The following is a 15,800-nucleotide window of genomic DNA, read 5'->3' on the forward strand; positions in this document are numbered from 1 at the left end:
AGGATACTCCATTCCAATTTAACTTTTCCGTGTTCCATACTGGTCTGTACCTTAGAACTGTGTTTTATTCCAATTTCAGCTCATCTTTATATCTGCTGGTATCTTTGGGCTAATTTCAGTGACCACTCCTTTGTGTCTGTGGCTGGATTTGGTGACTTTACTTTTTGTGTAGTGACACTCAGTCATAATTACTTTCCCTTATAGAAGTTTTGCCTTTTCTTTTTCTGTTTTCTTGTTTTGTTCTTATTTGAAGTCTAGGGAAGTTATTACTCCTTCCTTTCGAGTATGACTTGACTATATTAGTCTCTTTTGAAGCAGGAGCTTTTCAGTCATACTTCAAATATTATAAGCCAGTATCCATTCTCCTAATGAGACTCTACTTATTACTTACTTTTTCTTGAAAGTATAGATTCATTTTAAACAAGTTTCTTTTGAGTGCCTTTTATTCACTTGTAAAATATAGTTGTATTTTGGTTTCAATAATTATATCAAGGATAGTGCTTTAGTAGTAAAGTTAGAAGGAAAGGAAAGCCAGAAAGACATTAAGATGGGGTAATTTGTTAGCCAATGGTGGTGGTTTTGTTAGCCAGCAGCATTTTTTTCTGAGCTGTTATGAGAAAATGATTGGTTAACACCAAAATGACCATTTTTGAGACTTTTCTTCATTCCAACAATAATGTGTATCTTAGATGTCTCAAGTCATTCATACATTAAAAACATAAAATTGAATAAATTGTAAAAATTTTAAATTAATATTAGCATAAATGTTCATAATAATCCCTTTTCATAGATTTTTTTTAAACAGCTGTGTTGGCAGTAGAAGTGTGAGTCTGCATAGTGAACTATGAGAGTATATTGCTGCTAGTTTGGCTCTTATGGCAAGATTAATGTTACATATTTACTTCTCAGGGCTCTCACAGCCTCTCCCCTTTTTGGCTCTCCTCATAGACGTCAAGTGAATCTGTTCTGATACTGGTCATGGATATAATAGATAGAGGGTTCAAAAGTGGGCTGCCCTATTGAGGTGGGCAAGAATGAAGGTTGCTGAGTGCAGAAGTGTTTTTTAGATCTTTTAATAAAGTGTCTAAAGTGGTAATCAATGAACCTGCTTTGAGGTAAATGCCTACTTCCATTTTTTCACTATATATTTTCATCTCTTACAGCTGATGTGATAAGGTAGACCTGAGATAAAACAGTCAGAAAGTACCCTTCGGCAGATCATAGGGGAAGAAGGGTGAGACTAAGGAGCCAGCCGTTAGATTTGTCCTAAGGCTCATATAAAGTCTAGCATGTCTCACTAGAATTAAGAAATAGGGAGTTGGAGTCAAAGCTTTAAATAAAGATAAAGATCCATTTTCCTATTTGATATCTGTAATTGTTCAAAGATTCAGGCATCTAAATTTATCAATCCATAATAATATGAATAACAGTAGTCAGCATCATGGTGGAGTGCTTGAATTCTTTTATACTCATTTACACTGAAACGTTCATATTTTCTGCCTTCCTGCATTTCACTCAAACAATTCCTGTTCTAGTTAGTTATACATAGGGCCTACCTATTTTTACCTACTCAAGAAGATTGCTCCTGCGATTCCCTGAAACTGTGAAAAGTGTGGGATTGGATGGGGAATATTTAAACATTTATAAAAATAAGTGATTATGGTTCAAATTTTCAAGCTGAATGAAAATGGAAAGGTGAATAACTTGAATCACTTCTGCAATTTAAAATTTTATTTTATATTAGGAGCCTGACTACTGCTTATTTGTTTTAAAATAGAAATACTGCTTGCAGAAAGTAAATTTTCTTGTCTTTTACTATGTGTCTATTATAAGAGGCAGCTTAGTTTAGAGCAGTGGTTCTCAAAGTTTTGGTCTTAGGATCTCTTACCAATCTTAAAAATGATTGAGGATCTCAAAGAGCTTTTGTTTTGTTTTGGTTTGATTTTGGGGGTGGGGTGGTAATTAGGTTTATTTATTTATTTACTCTTTGAGGAGATAGTGTGGATTGAACCCAGGACCTCCTGCATGCTAAACATGCACTCTACCAGCTAAGCTATACCCTCCCCAAAGAGCTTTTGTTTATATGGAATATCTTTATTGATATTTCTCACATTAGAAATAAAAACTGAGAAAAAATTTAAAATATATCTTTGTTAATTAATTTAAAAATAATAATAAACCCATTGCATGTTAAGTAGCCATATGGAGTAAGCAGAATTCTGAGTTGACCTGTAATGAATTTTGCCCATCCTTTGGGTATGGATGAAACTTGTGACTTGCTTCTAGCTAATAGAGTATGGCAAAGATAATAGAATTGTCACTTCTGTGATTATGTCACATTATGTGAGACTATGTCTTACACTGAAGTAAGAGATTCTTCTGCTGGCTTTCAAGAAGTAAGCCACCATGTTGTGAAAGGTCTTTGAAGGGGTCACTTGGCAGGGATCTGTGAGGGAGTACGTAGGAGCTAAGAGCATCCCTTGGCTGACAGCTAGCAAGAAAATGGACCTCATTCTTAGAGCCACAAGAAACTGAATTCTGCCAACAATCATATGAGCTTGGAAACAGACCCTGAGCTTCAGAAAGAAACGTGGCTGGCTAACACCTTGCTTCCACCTGTTAAACCTTGCTTGAACTCCTGACCTATAGAAACTGTAAGATAATAAATGTTTTGTTAAGCCACCACCAAGATTGTGGTGATGCCTGTTGTAGCAGAAAACAAATATTTTAATATTTTAAATAAAAATTTAAATAAAAACTAATATTTCAAAAAGAAAAATTTAGTGAGAAAATTGGCATTTTTTATTTTTGCAAATCCCTTTAATGTCTAATTTGGTGGAAGATGGCTAGGTTCTTTTATTTCCTTGTGTGCTTATTATCTTGAGATGTCACACAAAATGTAGCCTCTGAAAAACTCTGCTGTACATCCATGAGAGAATGAAGTCCAAGAGGCAAATAACATTTTATTATATTATTATGAATAGCGTTTGACCCTGCAGATTCTCCTTAAGAGTCTTGGGAACCCATCAGAGGTCAGTGGACTATACTTTTGAAAACTGCTAGGTTAGAGATTGAATTTTTAGTAGTCTCCTGCTTCATCACCAGTAGAGTATTTAATTGTATATAAACAAGATTATATAAGATAACCTAAATTGTATGAAACTCTCAGCTTCCTTACCTTTTTAACCTGATTTCTGCTTTTGTTCTTGAGTTTGCCTATGCTCTTCTCCTGATAAACAAATGCAAAAGATCTTTGCTGACTTTAGTTTCTAGGAGGAAAGGTAAGAATATGTTTAATATGCAGTGGACTGAGACAGGGGTTTTTCTTGAAATGAACCTGGGATCTTTTGACTGTAGCCTTTTCCTGCAAAGTTACTGTAGCCATTGAGAAATTTGGTTTAAAACTCAGGAGGAGTTTTCAAAATGTATTATTTTTTCATTTGTAAGAAGTTTATAGAAATTCTCATTTTTATTTTTAATTATGTATATCCATTTTTGTGTGTGTACATTATTTAATAACGATACTAGTGTGTATTTCTCTTAAATGTTTTTGTTGGTGTGAGCTGTTTTATCCCTAGCAACCTTGAAAAATGAATTAGTCTCATGCATCTCAGGATAGCTTAATACATGATAAATTATAGGTGTCCTAAGATTATGGATAGTTTGCTATTAGGAACATTAATATAGAATCAAGTGGATTTCTTCTTTAGTAGCCTATGGCTACTGTAGTTTTTTTCAGACAAATAATGCAACAAAAATCATGTAGAGAATCAAAATCGTTATTTCCTATAATCACCTATTTTTATTTCTGTGGTATATACCTGAGAGATGCTTGTTTGTATTGTTTGACACAGTTGGAAGTTTTGACGTATGATTTGGAGCTCTTGTCTGGGAAGGTCTTTCAAGGTTGGTTTGAAGGTTATTGGTGGAACAGCTCTCACTGTGCTTACCTAATTACACAGTGCTTGAACTGGAAAATTAAACTTAAGGGTGACCTCCCCCTCTCTACTGATTCAGCCCCCTTCCATTTTTTTCTTTTCAGTTCTTCTTTCTTTTATTATATTTCCATCTGAACATTTTTTTGTTTGTATATTTCTTAGATATTAGTTCTCAACTTATTTTTTCTCAGTAATATTTTCAAATTCTTATTGAGTTTTCTATTTATCAGATCTTTAAATCTACTTTAGTCTTCCTTTTCTCTGTGTGAGAATTGATTTGTGTTGATAAAGCAGTATTGACAAATTTTAGTTACATCTCCCAGAAAAAGTTTATATTTTTTTCATACAGACAGGGCTGCAAGACTATAGAATATATGGACTCAAAATTGTTGTGTTGTAAAATAACCTTTTCACTTCTGTAGTATGTATCTGAAATTTATTTATATATAAATTATTTGACATGTCTGAAAATTTTGAGGTTGACTTAAAATCCCTGCCTGGAAAGTGGTAAGAAACCTAGTTCTTCTGGGTGACTTTGCTTAATAAGAATTAGAGTCATGTATGTGGGGAGGATTATGAAAAGTTGTTTTTTTATTGCAGTATTTCACCCTTCTGCCTAAGTATATTTGGATCTAGTGCTTCAGTGCATCTTTGTGTTTTATTATCCCCCAAAATGTCAGATTTGTGAGTTATGTTTACGTTCAAGGCCTACATTGGTCTTTTTTGTGTGTGTGTTTTGAGATCCTTTCTTTTCACATTCTGGGAACACTGATAAACTGTAAAACTAGCTTACACTTGAAATGAGAGCATCCATGAGGAGTTTCTGAATGACGAAGACATGGTGGTACTTTACAGAGCACTGGACTGTAATATGTGGATGCTCATTCTAACTTTGTCACCAACCACTTGGATGAAAAAAGTGCATCTCTCTTTCTGTAAAACGAGGGAGTTCAGGATCCTATTTTAAATGTGATACAGTATCATTGTAGGGTTTAAACTTGGAAGTAACATGGTATTATTTATGTTTTCGTATGATCATTGTGTGATGTGAAGAATGGTTTGTAGGGGACAAGAAAGATGCAGAGAATAGTTAGGAGGCTGTTGAAGTAGTCTAGGAGAGGAGGTGGTGGCTTGAACTAGAATTATAGAAACAAGATGGAAGTGTTGATGAGTTTGTGTTCTGTTTTGAAGATTGAATTGACAGAACCTACTATTGATAGATTGAATAGAATATATGTGGTGGAGTGTGAAAGAGAGAGAACGAGATCAAGGATAACGCCTAGACAAGTCATGGTGTTGTTTCAAGATAGGAAAAAGTGAGGAATTATGTTTGGCCCCCATTATGTTTGAGATGACCCTTTGACTTCTATTTAGGAATGTCAAGTTGATGGACATATGAGTGTGGAGTTCTAGGACATGAGTTTGAAGTTCTAGGGAAAGATAAGAGCAAAGGTATAACATATAGAAAAGCCATGGGATCTAAGTCATTTAGGAATAGCATGCAGATTAAATATCAGAAGAGACCTACAACATAGCCACAGTAGAGCCTTGGACATTACCAATCTAAAGATCAAGAAGAGGAGTAACAGCCAGCAAAAGACACTGAGCATGAGGAAAATCAGGAGAATATGTCTCAGAAACAAAGTGTGAAGGTTGTTTACGAGCCATGTACAGCATAGCAGCAGTGTCAAAAGTTAGAGGGAAGTTGTGTTAAGAAAAGAGAATTATCTTTGAACTTGGCAACAAGGAAGTTACTGGTGAGAGCACTCTCAATGGATATTAGAGATGGAAACTCTATTGTTATAGACTGAGAAGAAAATGTGAAATGAGGAGGTAAATATAGCAACTATAGACAACTTCAAAAAATTTTGCTGTGAAGAGGGCCATTAAAATGGGAAAGTACCTAGAAGGGAATATGGGATTAAGGGAGGTTCTTTTAAGATAGGAAATAATACAGTAATCAAATCAGTGGTGACTTGACTCACACATAAAATAAATGTTTTATTATTTATGTAATGATAAATTATCATTTATCATTACAAATATCATTAGAACCATGAGTCTTCTAAAATAAAATCAATAATGAATTAACTAGGTACTTTAGGAAGGAACTAGTAGGAAAAAGGGAAGCTAGATCAAAAATTGCTATAATAGGTCTTATTTACATTATACTTGCCTTTTTGTTCTACTTTCAAATTCGGTGCTTCATCACCTTCACTCATAAGCAGCTCTGGGTTCTCTGACTAATCTTGATCTCTGTCTGTTTCTAAGGGCCAGGCATGTCTAGCTGGACTTTTTAGTTGGTAGAATTGTATCAAAATACATGTGGATTTGCATTTATTTGCATAAGGTCTCCTGCTTCGGCTGAACCAAGACTAAATTTTGCTTGCTTATCTTTCACCAAGGGAGGAAAGGGGTTTTATGAGGGGCTTAAAGGATGTCTGCTCCCAATCCATTTCCATAGGCTAGGTCTGGGTCCTGTAGAGTGAGTGACTTCAGGTAAATGAGTGGTTTTCAGTAGAATTGTTTTGAAGCACATGGTCACAAGTGGCAAATCTTCAAATTCCAGACGACAGAATATATAATGCAGAGTTGACCATACCATTCTTCTTAAAACATTGTCTTTTATTGGCTTAGAGGCCACCTCACTCTCCTGATTTCCTCCTTCCTCTGTGGCCTCTCCTCTTCATTAAGCTGCTGCTTTATCTGATGACGACGTGGAGCTTAGTTCCCTGGTGCACTGTCTTAGACCTTTCTTTCTTTTCCCTTTTGAACTTTCTGGGTGATCTCATCTACTCGCTTGGTGGAAATCATTACTAACATGCTGATGCTTCCTGAATTTATATCTTCAGCTGAGAACTCTTTTCTGAACTCCAGAGTGACACATCCAGTTGCTTACATATCTGTCTTTCTAGCTATCTTACATGCTCTTTAAATTCAACAACTCATCATCTTCCCCTTCCTTTTCCCTCAGTCTGCTCCTCCTTTAGCATTCTCTTTCTCAGCAAATTTTAAGACTGTCTGCTTAGAAATCTGAGAGTCATTTTTGACCTTTGAAGGTCTCATGACTTTCATACACCACCTCCCACCCCTGTGGCAAATCAATCATTGTGCCCTTGATTCAACATCTCTCTTTTTAGTCTTTCTCTGTCTCCATTTTACTGTGATCATTTTAATCCAAGCCAGCTAATATCTTGCTTTGACTACTGTATCAGCTTTCTAATCTATCTCCTTGCATCCACATGTGGTGAGATAATATTTTGGTGTATTTATGATGTCTGTACTCCCCACTTGCTCATGATGTAATGAGTAGAAGTAAATTGCATGAGAGAAGGAAATTGTGGATGGGAACTCTTGGAAGCCAGTATTATTGCATAGTATCATTTCTTCCCATATTTTGCTAAAACACATTTATAGTTGTGTCAATGACTATCATTTTTAATGTTCATATAATGACAATGTGCAGTCAGTGCTTCTTTCCTGAAGAATCTATGGATACTTGGAATTTACTAAGTATCAGCAATGCCTTGTGGAGGCAGTTTGCAAACTTAGGTTGAGTGCTTGGAGTCTCAAGGCTATAAACATTCCTTCTACTGTGGCTCCCAGTCAGTGTAGTTGTTAGAGTTGGAGCTTATTCATATGGGTACAGCTCCCTGAAATTGTAGTATTGCTTCCAGTTGTTCTCTTGATGATTATCAAGGGAATATATACTCGGAACTAGCATTTCTAACACTGAAGGGATTTACCAGATTGTGTTTTCAGAGATCTTGGTTCTCTTTCCTCTAACAGATAGAATCTCTAGGTGTCACAGCAGATAATCACTCTGGATATTTTCCTTCTGGAGTTTAAATCTAGGATTGGTTCTCTACAGCCTGACTCTTGAATCTGATAGGAAAGATATTCCTGCTGCTGCCAGCTTGTAGGTATGTGGACTGCTCTGGTAAGAGCTGCTCTGGCCCTGGACTACTGAAGCAACCCTGTAATACTTGATAATGCAGCTTAATTGAAAGCACAGTGCGATTAGCCCTCATATATCTGGCCCTAAAAGAGGAGGCAGGGAGATGATAATGATGGTGGAGTTTTATACATTTGTGGAGGCTTTTACTGTGTTTCTCCTTTCCTTTCTGAATAAGATGGTAGAAACTGTTGAGTCTCTTCTGCAGCAATGGTCAAAGCCAGGGAGATAGATACAGAGTTAAAGCCCCAGAAAATACTACAGAATTTTTTTGTACATCGGAAAACAGCTGAGGACCAACACTTTCAAAAAACTTACTATGAAAACTGCTGTAGGTATTTTGAACTAAGCTGCTTTCCATTTTGATCTGAAATCTTTAGATTTGTAGTGTACTTATTTAGATCTGGGCTGTTCTTCCTCTCTTTCGTCCCTGATGTACTGTATGGTCCATTCTAAGTTGAAGCACAGGCCAATTTACATTTATTGCATGTCTTTCCTCTCCTTCTTTTGTTAGAGCTTTCATCATCTGCCTTTTATTTCTTTGCTTATTTGTTATTCCTGAGGTGAATGGTTTTATGGTCTTGCCTCAGGGACATATTTACAACGCAAGACTTTAATTTGCAAAACATATGAAGACACTTTGTTCTCTGGACCTTCTTTCTTATAAGCCTTAGATTTTTATGAGATGCTTCAGGAAGTCAACGGAACAAGAATAATGCAATAGAAGAGATAGTGCAGTTGTTTTAATTATGTAGATAGAACTACAGATCTATATTTTAAAATGAAAAATTCCTTTAGCATTTCAGGGATTTTTTTGTTATGAATTATATATATTATATAACATATGGTTTCACTAAATGACTAGCAACGTTTAGATGTTTGCATGTGTAGAGCATTTTAATAGAAACACTTTGGTGCTCTTAAAAATTCAAAATAAACCCGACATCTTTAAAACTGTAAAATTTAAATATGCCATGAATGAATGTTCCTTAAGTGAGACACTTGTGTTGTTATTAATTTAGAGGAGTATAATTCCCTAATTTTTATTCTTTCATTAAATTTTTGAGTTTGTATTAAATTTCCTAAGATATTTAGCTTATAGCCACTAGGCATTTGCAAACCAAGCTTCTTAAATAACTTTAAGACTTAATACTTCAAATGGTTTTGAGGATGATATGGAGAAGTTAGTGCTAAGTTTTGTTTTCGCACCTCATTTGGAGGTTTCATACTACTAGTTAAATGATTTGGATTATTAGAGAAATTTAGGGGCTAATTGATTAAGAAGAGGACAGATACTATTGCTAATGGATATAGCCAATCCTGTGAAAACTAATAATCTAGTATTTGATTTACTTGAGCATTGCTAAGCAAAAGTTTATGGGCTAACATCATACTTAATATATTACAGTTAATGATTTCATTGTAATTGTAGATTTCTCCACATTGCATTATGTAGATTAAATTTTGGGCTGTTCTAGTGGATAGTGTACCAAAAAGTATAAAGGAGAAAAGATTCTGTAATGTTTTCAGCCAGAGATAATCAATATCGACATTTTAGTGTTAATTCTCCTAGTGCTCTCTCAGAGTTTGAACATTTTAAAGGTTTTTGCTACATATTACTAAATATTTCTCAGAAAGGTTCTACCAGTGTGCACTCCCGCCAATAAGTATGCTTTAAGAGTGCCCATTGTCTGACCTTCTGGCCAATACTTTGCCAATTTAGAAGGCAAAATAAATTGTTATCATTTTTATTTGAGATTTTTGATAACTTTTAGGTTGAACTTTTTCAAGTTTTCAAGATAAAAAGTTTGACTTTTTAGCTATCATTTTTAATGAAATTGCCTTTGCTGCTTAAGTTTCTTACCATCTTCTGTGGGAACTCTAGTTAGCATTGTCATTTCGAGTGAAGAACTAAAGATTCTAATGGAATGGCCATAGTAGAGAAACAGTTACTACCAGCCACACCATTTGTGAGAGTTAATGCCTCTCTGCAGGCCCCAGTGTAAGTCTGGAGCTGACCTTACTTGAAGGACATTGTGAATTTATCTGATTTTCTGAGACGGGTAAGCATAAAAACACTGAATCCCTTCAGCATCTAGCAAACAGAGGTATAGAACCTTGCACAAAGAAATTCTAAAAATATTTTTGTGTGAATAATTATGATAAATAAAAGATACCTAACATTATTGTTAGAATCTTGGTTCCAGTAATTTGATTCCTTAGATAGGTCATAGTGAAGTTACGTTCAAGTACAATGTACTTTAGAGTTTATAAATACATTTATATATACAGTACATGTTTTAATATAATAATTACCATATGAAGTAAGTGATGTAGCTTATTTTACATTTGAAGAAACCATAGCTCAGATATATAAAGTAAACATCCTGAAGTTTTTATGGCTAGTTAGGGTTGGAGTCAGTACTTAAATCTAGGCCATTTGACTCCAAATGCCATGTTCTTTCTATCTTCATCTAAGCCTCTGATATCTATGTTACTTGTGAGCCTTCCATATATAGAAAATTTAAAACAACTAAGAGCTATAGACGTTCTTTATAATATTTAGGATATTTATTACAAATTACAAAGTCCATTCAAAGTACAATGTTTGATTATAAATATTGGTTCTTCTTGTATTTATGAACCTTATAACATGATGTGGTAGGCTAAAACAAACACGGAAACCAAGAACCGAATTAAGCCCTGAGCAGTTTCCTATCGTAGTTATGAGATATGATTACTTTCTACTAGGCACTGTGGTAGACAAAACAAATGTAGGCCTTAATCTCATGAAACTGAGGGTGAAAGACATTAAACATTTTTTTCAAGTAAATATATAGCTATATTTTTATCAAATGCTGTGAAGAAAAAGTACAGGGTACAGTGAGAGTGCATAAGAGGGGACCTAATCCAGGTCAAAGAAAATCATCTTGAGAAAGTGGCATTTGAGCCCTTACAGATGAGTAGGAGCGTGAGAGGTCATAATGGGGTGGAAAAGTGGACGAAATCTATTCTGGGATATGGAGGGAACCGGGAGAAAGCCGACCAATAATGTGTGTTGTATTGTGACAGCTGGAAAAGAAGGCTCTGAGGAAGGTGTTGCTATATTGTTTACTTCAAAGGCACCACTTTAAGGCTCATTCCAGTAGCGTGTCTATTGCTTAGACCATTTTTGAAACTCTTCCTGTGACCTTGCCTTCAGATCCAACTTTGAAACACAAAGGAAATTTTATTTTTTAACCACAGAGAGTGTTTTGCAGTGTAATCACCTTCTTATTTAATAGACTTGCTTTAAAATGGCTTTTGATTATTTAGAAAATTGAATCCACCCACAAGAGGGAATATATATATATATATATTATATTATATTATTTAATGTCTAGAGTTAGGAACATGATGAACAGTATATGAATAATGCAGATTAGACTTAGCATTACATTTTGCATAGCATGGGGAAATACTTAAAAATGTAAAAATATATGTTTCCGCTTAATAGAAATTGACCTTTCATAGATATGAAAATCAACTTGTAAACAGAGGCTTAAAAATTTGAAGTACCTCAGTTTGATTCTGTTTGAGTTAAATGGAAGAAACCCATTGAAAGTTACTTGTGAATTAAAAGATCTGAGATGTTTGCTCTACTGAACTATACTTGATTGGGTCGCTGGCAGGTAGTTTTCCTGTTCATCCGTAGAGACGGATCTATCTACAAATAGATGTGCATGTTTGTGTGTGCGTATGGTGCCCACGTGTGCACATAATGCAGAAGATAGAATGATAGGGAAGGAGCCTGTGAAATGAAGTCCAAAGCAAAGACCTTTATTCAAGTACCATATCTTTTACAAGCTATGTGATCTTTAATCCTTAATACCTCAATTTCTTTTTATCTATAAAACAATAGCACTTACTCATAATGTTTTCTGGATATTAAAAAAATTAATTTAGAAGTACTTTATAAACCCAAAATACTTCATGATTATTATGTGTATATGTATGTTTCATACATAGATTAATGTGTACCTTTAAAAATCTAAAATAATAAATAATAAGCAAAATAGGAGTGCTCTTAGTTGAGGACAAAGCCATAATTGAAGATCATAGTTTATAAAAGAAAGAAATCAGTTGTTTAAAGGTTTATATTATTGCATGTTTACTTTGTATCATTTAAAACTTTATATTTTTACATGTTTCTTTTGTGTTGTTATTTTGTGACATTCATGTCAAAAAAATTCACCAGTTCTAAGAAAATTTTTTAGTATATTTAAGTGACTATTTATTGATAGTGGTATGTGTGTGGAAGGAGGGGATATGAGAGGGTTAGGGCTAAAAGTTGAGAGAAGAAGGGCTAAAAGGGGTCTGTTAAGAACTGTCATGATTTAGGAGCAATTAAAAATCAATAAATATATTAGTCATCTCCATAAGTGAGCTAATTTTTAAAATCTGATTTACATACTACTTTTAGAGCATCTTTTGTAGAAAGATGGGTGTCCCTGGACATAGAGTATCCTAACATTTTATCTAAACCAGAATTAGTTGAGAATGGATGATGATCTCGGGTACACTAAAACCCTTGGCGCCTTCAGGAAGTGTCCACCTGAGAAGTGCTATGACAACTGTTATTGTAATAAATTAATAATAGTTGAAAAAGCCTCCCTGGCTTTATTTGTGGTTTTTTAATTTGTGGTAACATTCATATTTTATGTGTGTTGTTCAAGTGGGTTTTAATTGATAAGGTATGACTTTTTCCTAACATTACATAAATAATCATGTAGTCACTATGCATGGCCTTTAGAAAGGGCCCAGACTGAACATGACTCACTTTTCTTTAAAAATAAATAAATGAAGACATTTTAAAATTAAATAAGAGATTAAGACAACTAAGTACATGTTTCCCAGATGTCTCTTTAGCAGCATGACATTACAAATGCAGGCAGTGAAAGCCCTATTGTCTGTCACACTTTGACTGCTTCATGATATCAAAAGAAGGATGTATCACTTATTTTTTTGAGTCTTCTGGTCCTATGCAGCAGCCTGTACACTAAAGAGAACTATATACTCTGTTGCTGGAATTTTTCATTTTTCAGGGAAGGAGAAAAGGGTTGGGAAACGTATAATTTTTCTCCCTCTTACCCAGTGGTAACATTGAGAAGATACCTTGTCCCATTTTTATTACTTCTGAGATTTTATTGCTGGCAGCCAGATGTGCTGAAACTCCTGACGACAGCATCTATTCATTGCGTGTTTTTAATAGGCTTAGAGAAATATGAGTAGAGTACATGAAAGCAGCTCAGCTTCACACTTCAGCTGGGAATGCCCAAAAAGCTTGCTGCTGTTTAGAATTCTTGCTACAGTCAGGAGAAAGCCGAAAGCCGCACGGGTACTGAATCTTCTACGACTGAATTAGAAGAATAATGACTGTACAATTAACTATCAACCTCTGCTTGTTTAAGCACAGTTTTTACAGAGCTCAGGAGAAATATGGAACTTGATTGGCATGTTTTTATTTGATGGTGCCTGCAAATAGATGACTTTAAAGACAGGTGGTAAGGAAAAATAAGAGAGGAAAAAAAAAAAAAAAGAAAGAAAATGCAATTTGAGACATTGCGCCAGGTCTGCAATTCTGTTTTATCTCATTTTCATGGGGTTTTTTCATCCCCACCAAATATTTTACAAAATGAGCTTTTTGGACAAACGCTGAACAATGTAAGGTGAGTAAAGCTAAACTATATTTTCTTTTAGTATTGATATTTGCAGAATAATAATCTTATATGTCTGTAAAATTGTTCTGTATTGAAATTAGTATTATAAGGGTGTTGTCTTTTTTTATCATAAATATCAAATTTTATGTAGTATTCTTAATTGATTTTAAGAAGACAAATAAGCTTACTTCAAAGCACAAAAAGCATCTTAAATTTAACTAGCTTGACCTCTGAAACATAATACAGGCTGCTTCATGATTTTATTTTCTAATAAATAAAACTATTAACTTAAAATGATAGATTTTTTTCTTTGTGATCATGGCAGTGATTACATTGCGTATATAAGGATGGGGCTGTGTAATCATGTGTGATTCGTTGGAAAATGTGAATTAGCAATCATGCATGCTCTTTGTAAAACATGCGGAAGATGTTTTCTAGGTCTAAGATATTTCTCTATGCAGGGTAGAGGAATAATCACTTTAAAACAAGCTATATTATGGAACTACTAAAAATGCTTTGTATTAGACTGGCTAGTTTAGAAGGATGCTTTGTTATAAATTCCTATTGCTTTTTCAACCTGATTTTGTGTGTGTGTGTGTGTGTGTGTGTGTTGAAGGTTGTTAAATTAGGGACATATGTTTTAGGTGGTTTCTTTGGCTTACACGAAAAGAGATAGGCTATTAAAGAAGGCTTTTAAAATGCAGTTTTATCTGCTAGTTCTTCTGTCATTTAAGTTGTTTGCCTTTTGAGAATTCCTAATGTTAGATCCGTAGTATAGAGAAGACCCCAAAGCTAAATATATGTGGAGAAAGACTGAGAAAGAAATTCTGTGAACATGATATTGCACTGAAACCTTCTGGAAATTGAGAGAGAACTAAGAATGCATAGAATATTGAATGGTTTTTGCTGGTCTCTTGCTTTTAGGATCTCTGAACAATGTGAGGCAGCCTGTTTTAGAGATTACAGGAATACCGATTACACAGTACGTGTTTTAATGTAGCAAATGAAAAGAAGGCTTTTACAATTTGTTGACATTTAAAATGTTTACTGATGATAAATCTGTCTATGACCTTTTCATGGAATATGGAATAACGTATCTTTTTTTTTTTAATAAAAATTCACTTCTTTCCTCATTCAGTTCTATTCAATTAACTAATTTGATTTTTTTACATTTAGTTTTTGGACTAATTTAAAATATATAACAGTTATGAAATCTATATTTTGAGATATTGGGCTTTTTTAGCTTAGTAATGTATCATTTGAGTGTTTATAATTTATGGTAAAAATATCTGTATTGCATTTTACATTTTTAAAAAAGAGGCAATATGGCTTTCTTAAAATTTCTGTGACCTGAAGCTGTCAGACTTCTAGGATTTGTACTCATCCTTTATACATCTTTTCCTTGTTTCCTTGTTTTTATACATCTTTTCCTTGATTTCTATTTCTTTTTTTATACCAAGAACTTACGTGTCTAAAAATATTAATATTAGGACTGGGTGTACATTCACTTTAGCAGTTGTGCTGTTAACAGCATGGTATGGAATTAGTTTTAAAGTAAGTGTTACTAGTTTTAAAATATGAGACTTTTTTTTGAAGGAATTATGTGCATCCCTACTACTATTCTTTTGCTTGAGTTCAAGTTTCTTTTATTGTTGTCATGCTTAAAATTGCAATGCTCCCAATTATTAAAAACCTGGAATTTTATGTTGCTGCAGTTAAACATTGTGAAGTTTCTAATGCTTCTGTGAGACCAGTCTTATTTAACTTATTTTGATTTTTTTAATCTAAAATTAATGGAAACTACCAAGTAGTCAATAAAAAATTTATTCTGCTTTAGCAGGAAAAAATCCCCTGCCTTTATATATTTTTGACTTCTTAATCTTCAAAAAACATGACAATTTTTTCACAGGTAGATCTATTATCTTCATAAATATAAACTACTCGATTTACTTTAAAATCAATCAAAACCAGTTACACAAATAGTTGTTTTTTTAAAGTATGAGAGGTGAAAACAAGTTTATATGAACTTGCAATTAATATCTCCACATATTTTAATGTCTTGAGATTTTATCGTTCTTACTTTGTGTTCAGATCAGATACAGTGGTCTTTTAAAATTCATATTCTGCTTACGCATTGAATCAGAAAGTAAGATGTAGACTAAAAAACCATTTTTAAAGAAAACATTATGGAACAAGGATGACCTGAGT

General features: G+C 34.0%; 1 protein-coding gene across 3 annotated transcripts in view; it reads left to right on the top strand.

Moving 5' to 3' along the window:
- The window catches only part of RIMS2 (regulating synaptic membrane exocytosis 2), a 436,528-nt gene that overhangs the window by 82,472 nt on the left and 338,256 nt on the right, over positions 1–15,800 (top strand). Inside the window, exon 1 of one of the 3 annotated variants that reach the window (XM_072949591.1) lies at positions 13,480–13,601. The exons of the other annotated variants lie outside the window; for them this stretch is intronic. Coding sequence (XP_072805692.1) covers positions 13,480–13,601 — 122 coding nt within the window. Of the gene's footprint in view, positions 1–13,479; positions 13,602–15,800 lie in introns of those variants that run through there. 3 annotated transcript variants of the gene reach the window in all.

This window comes from Vicugna pacos, chromosome 25 (genome assembly GCF_048564905.1).
Source record: "Vicugna pacos chromosome 25, VicPac4, whole genome shotgun sequence".
Classification (NCBI taxonomy): Eukaryota; Metazoa; Chordata; class Mammalia; order Artiodactyla; family Camelidae; genus Vicugna; species Vicugna pacos.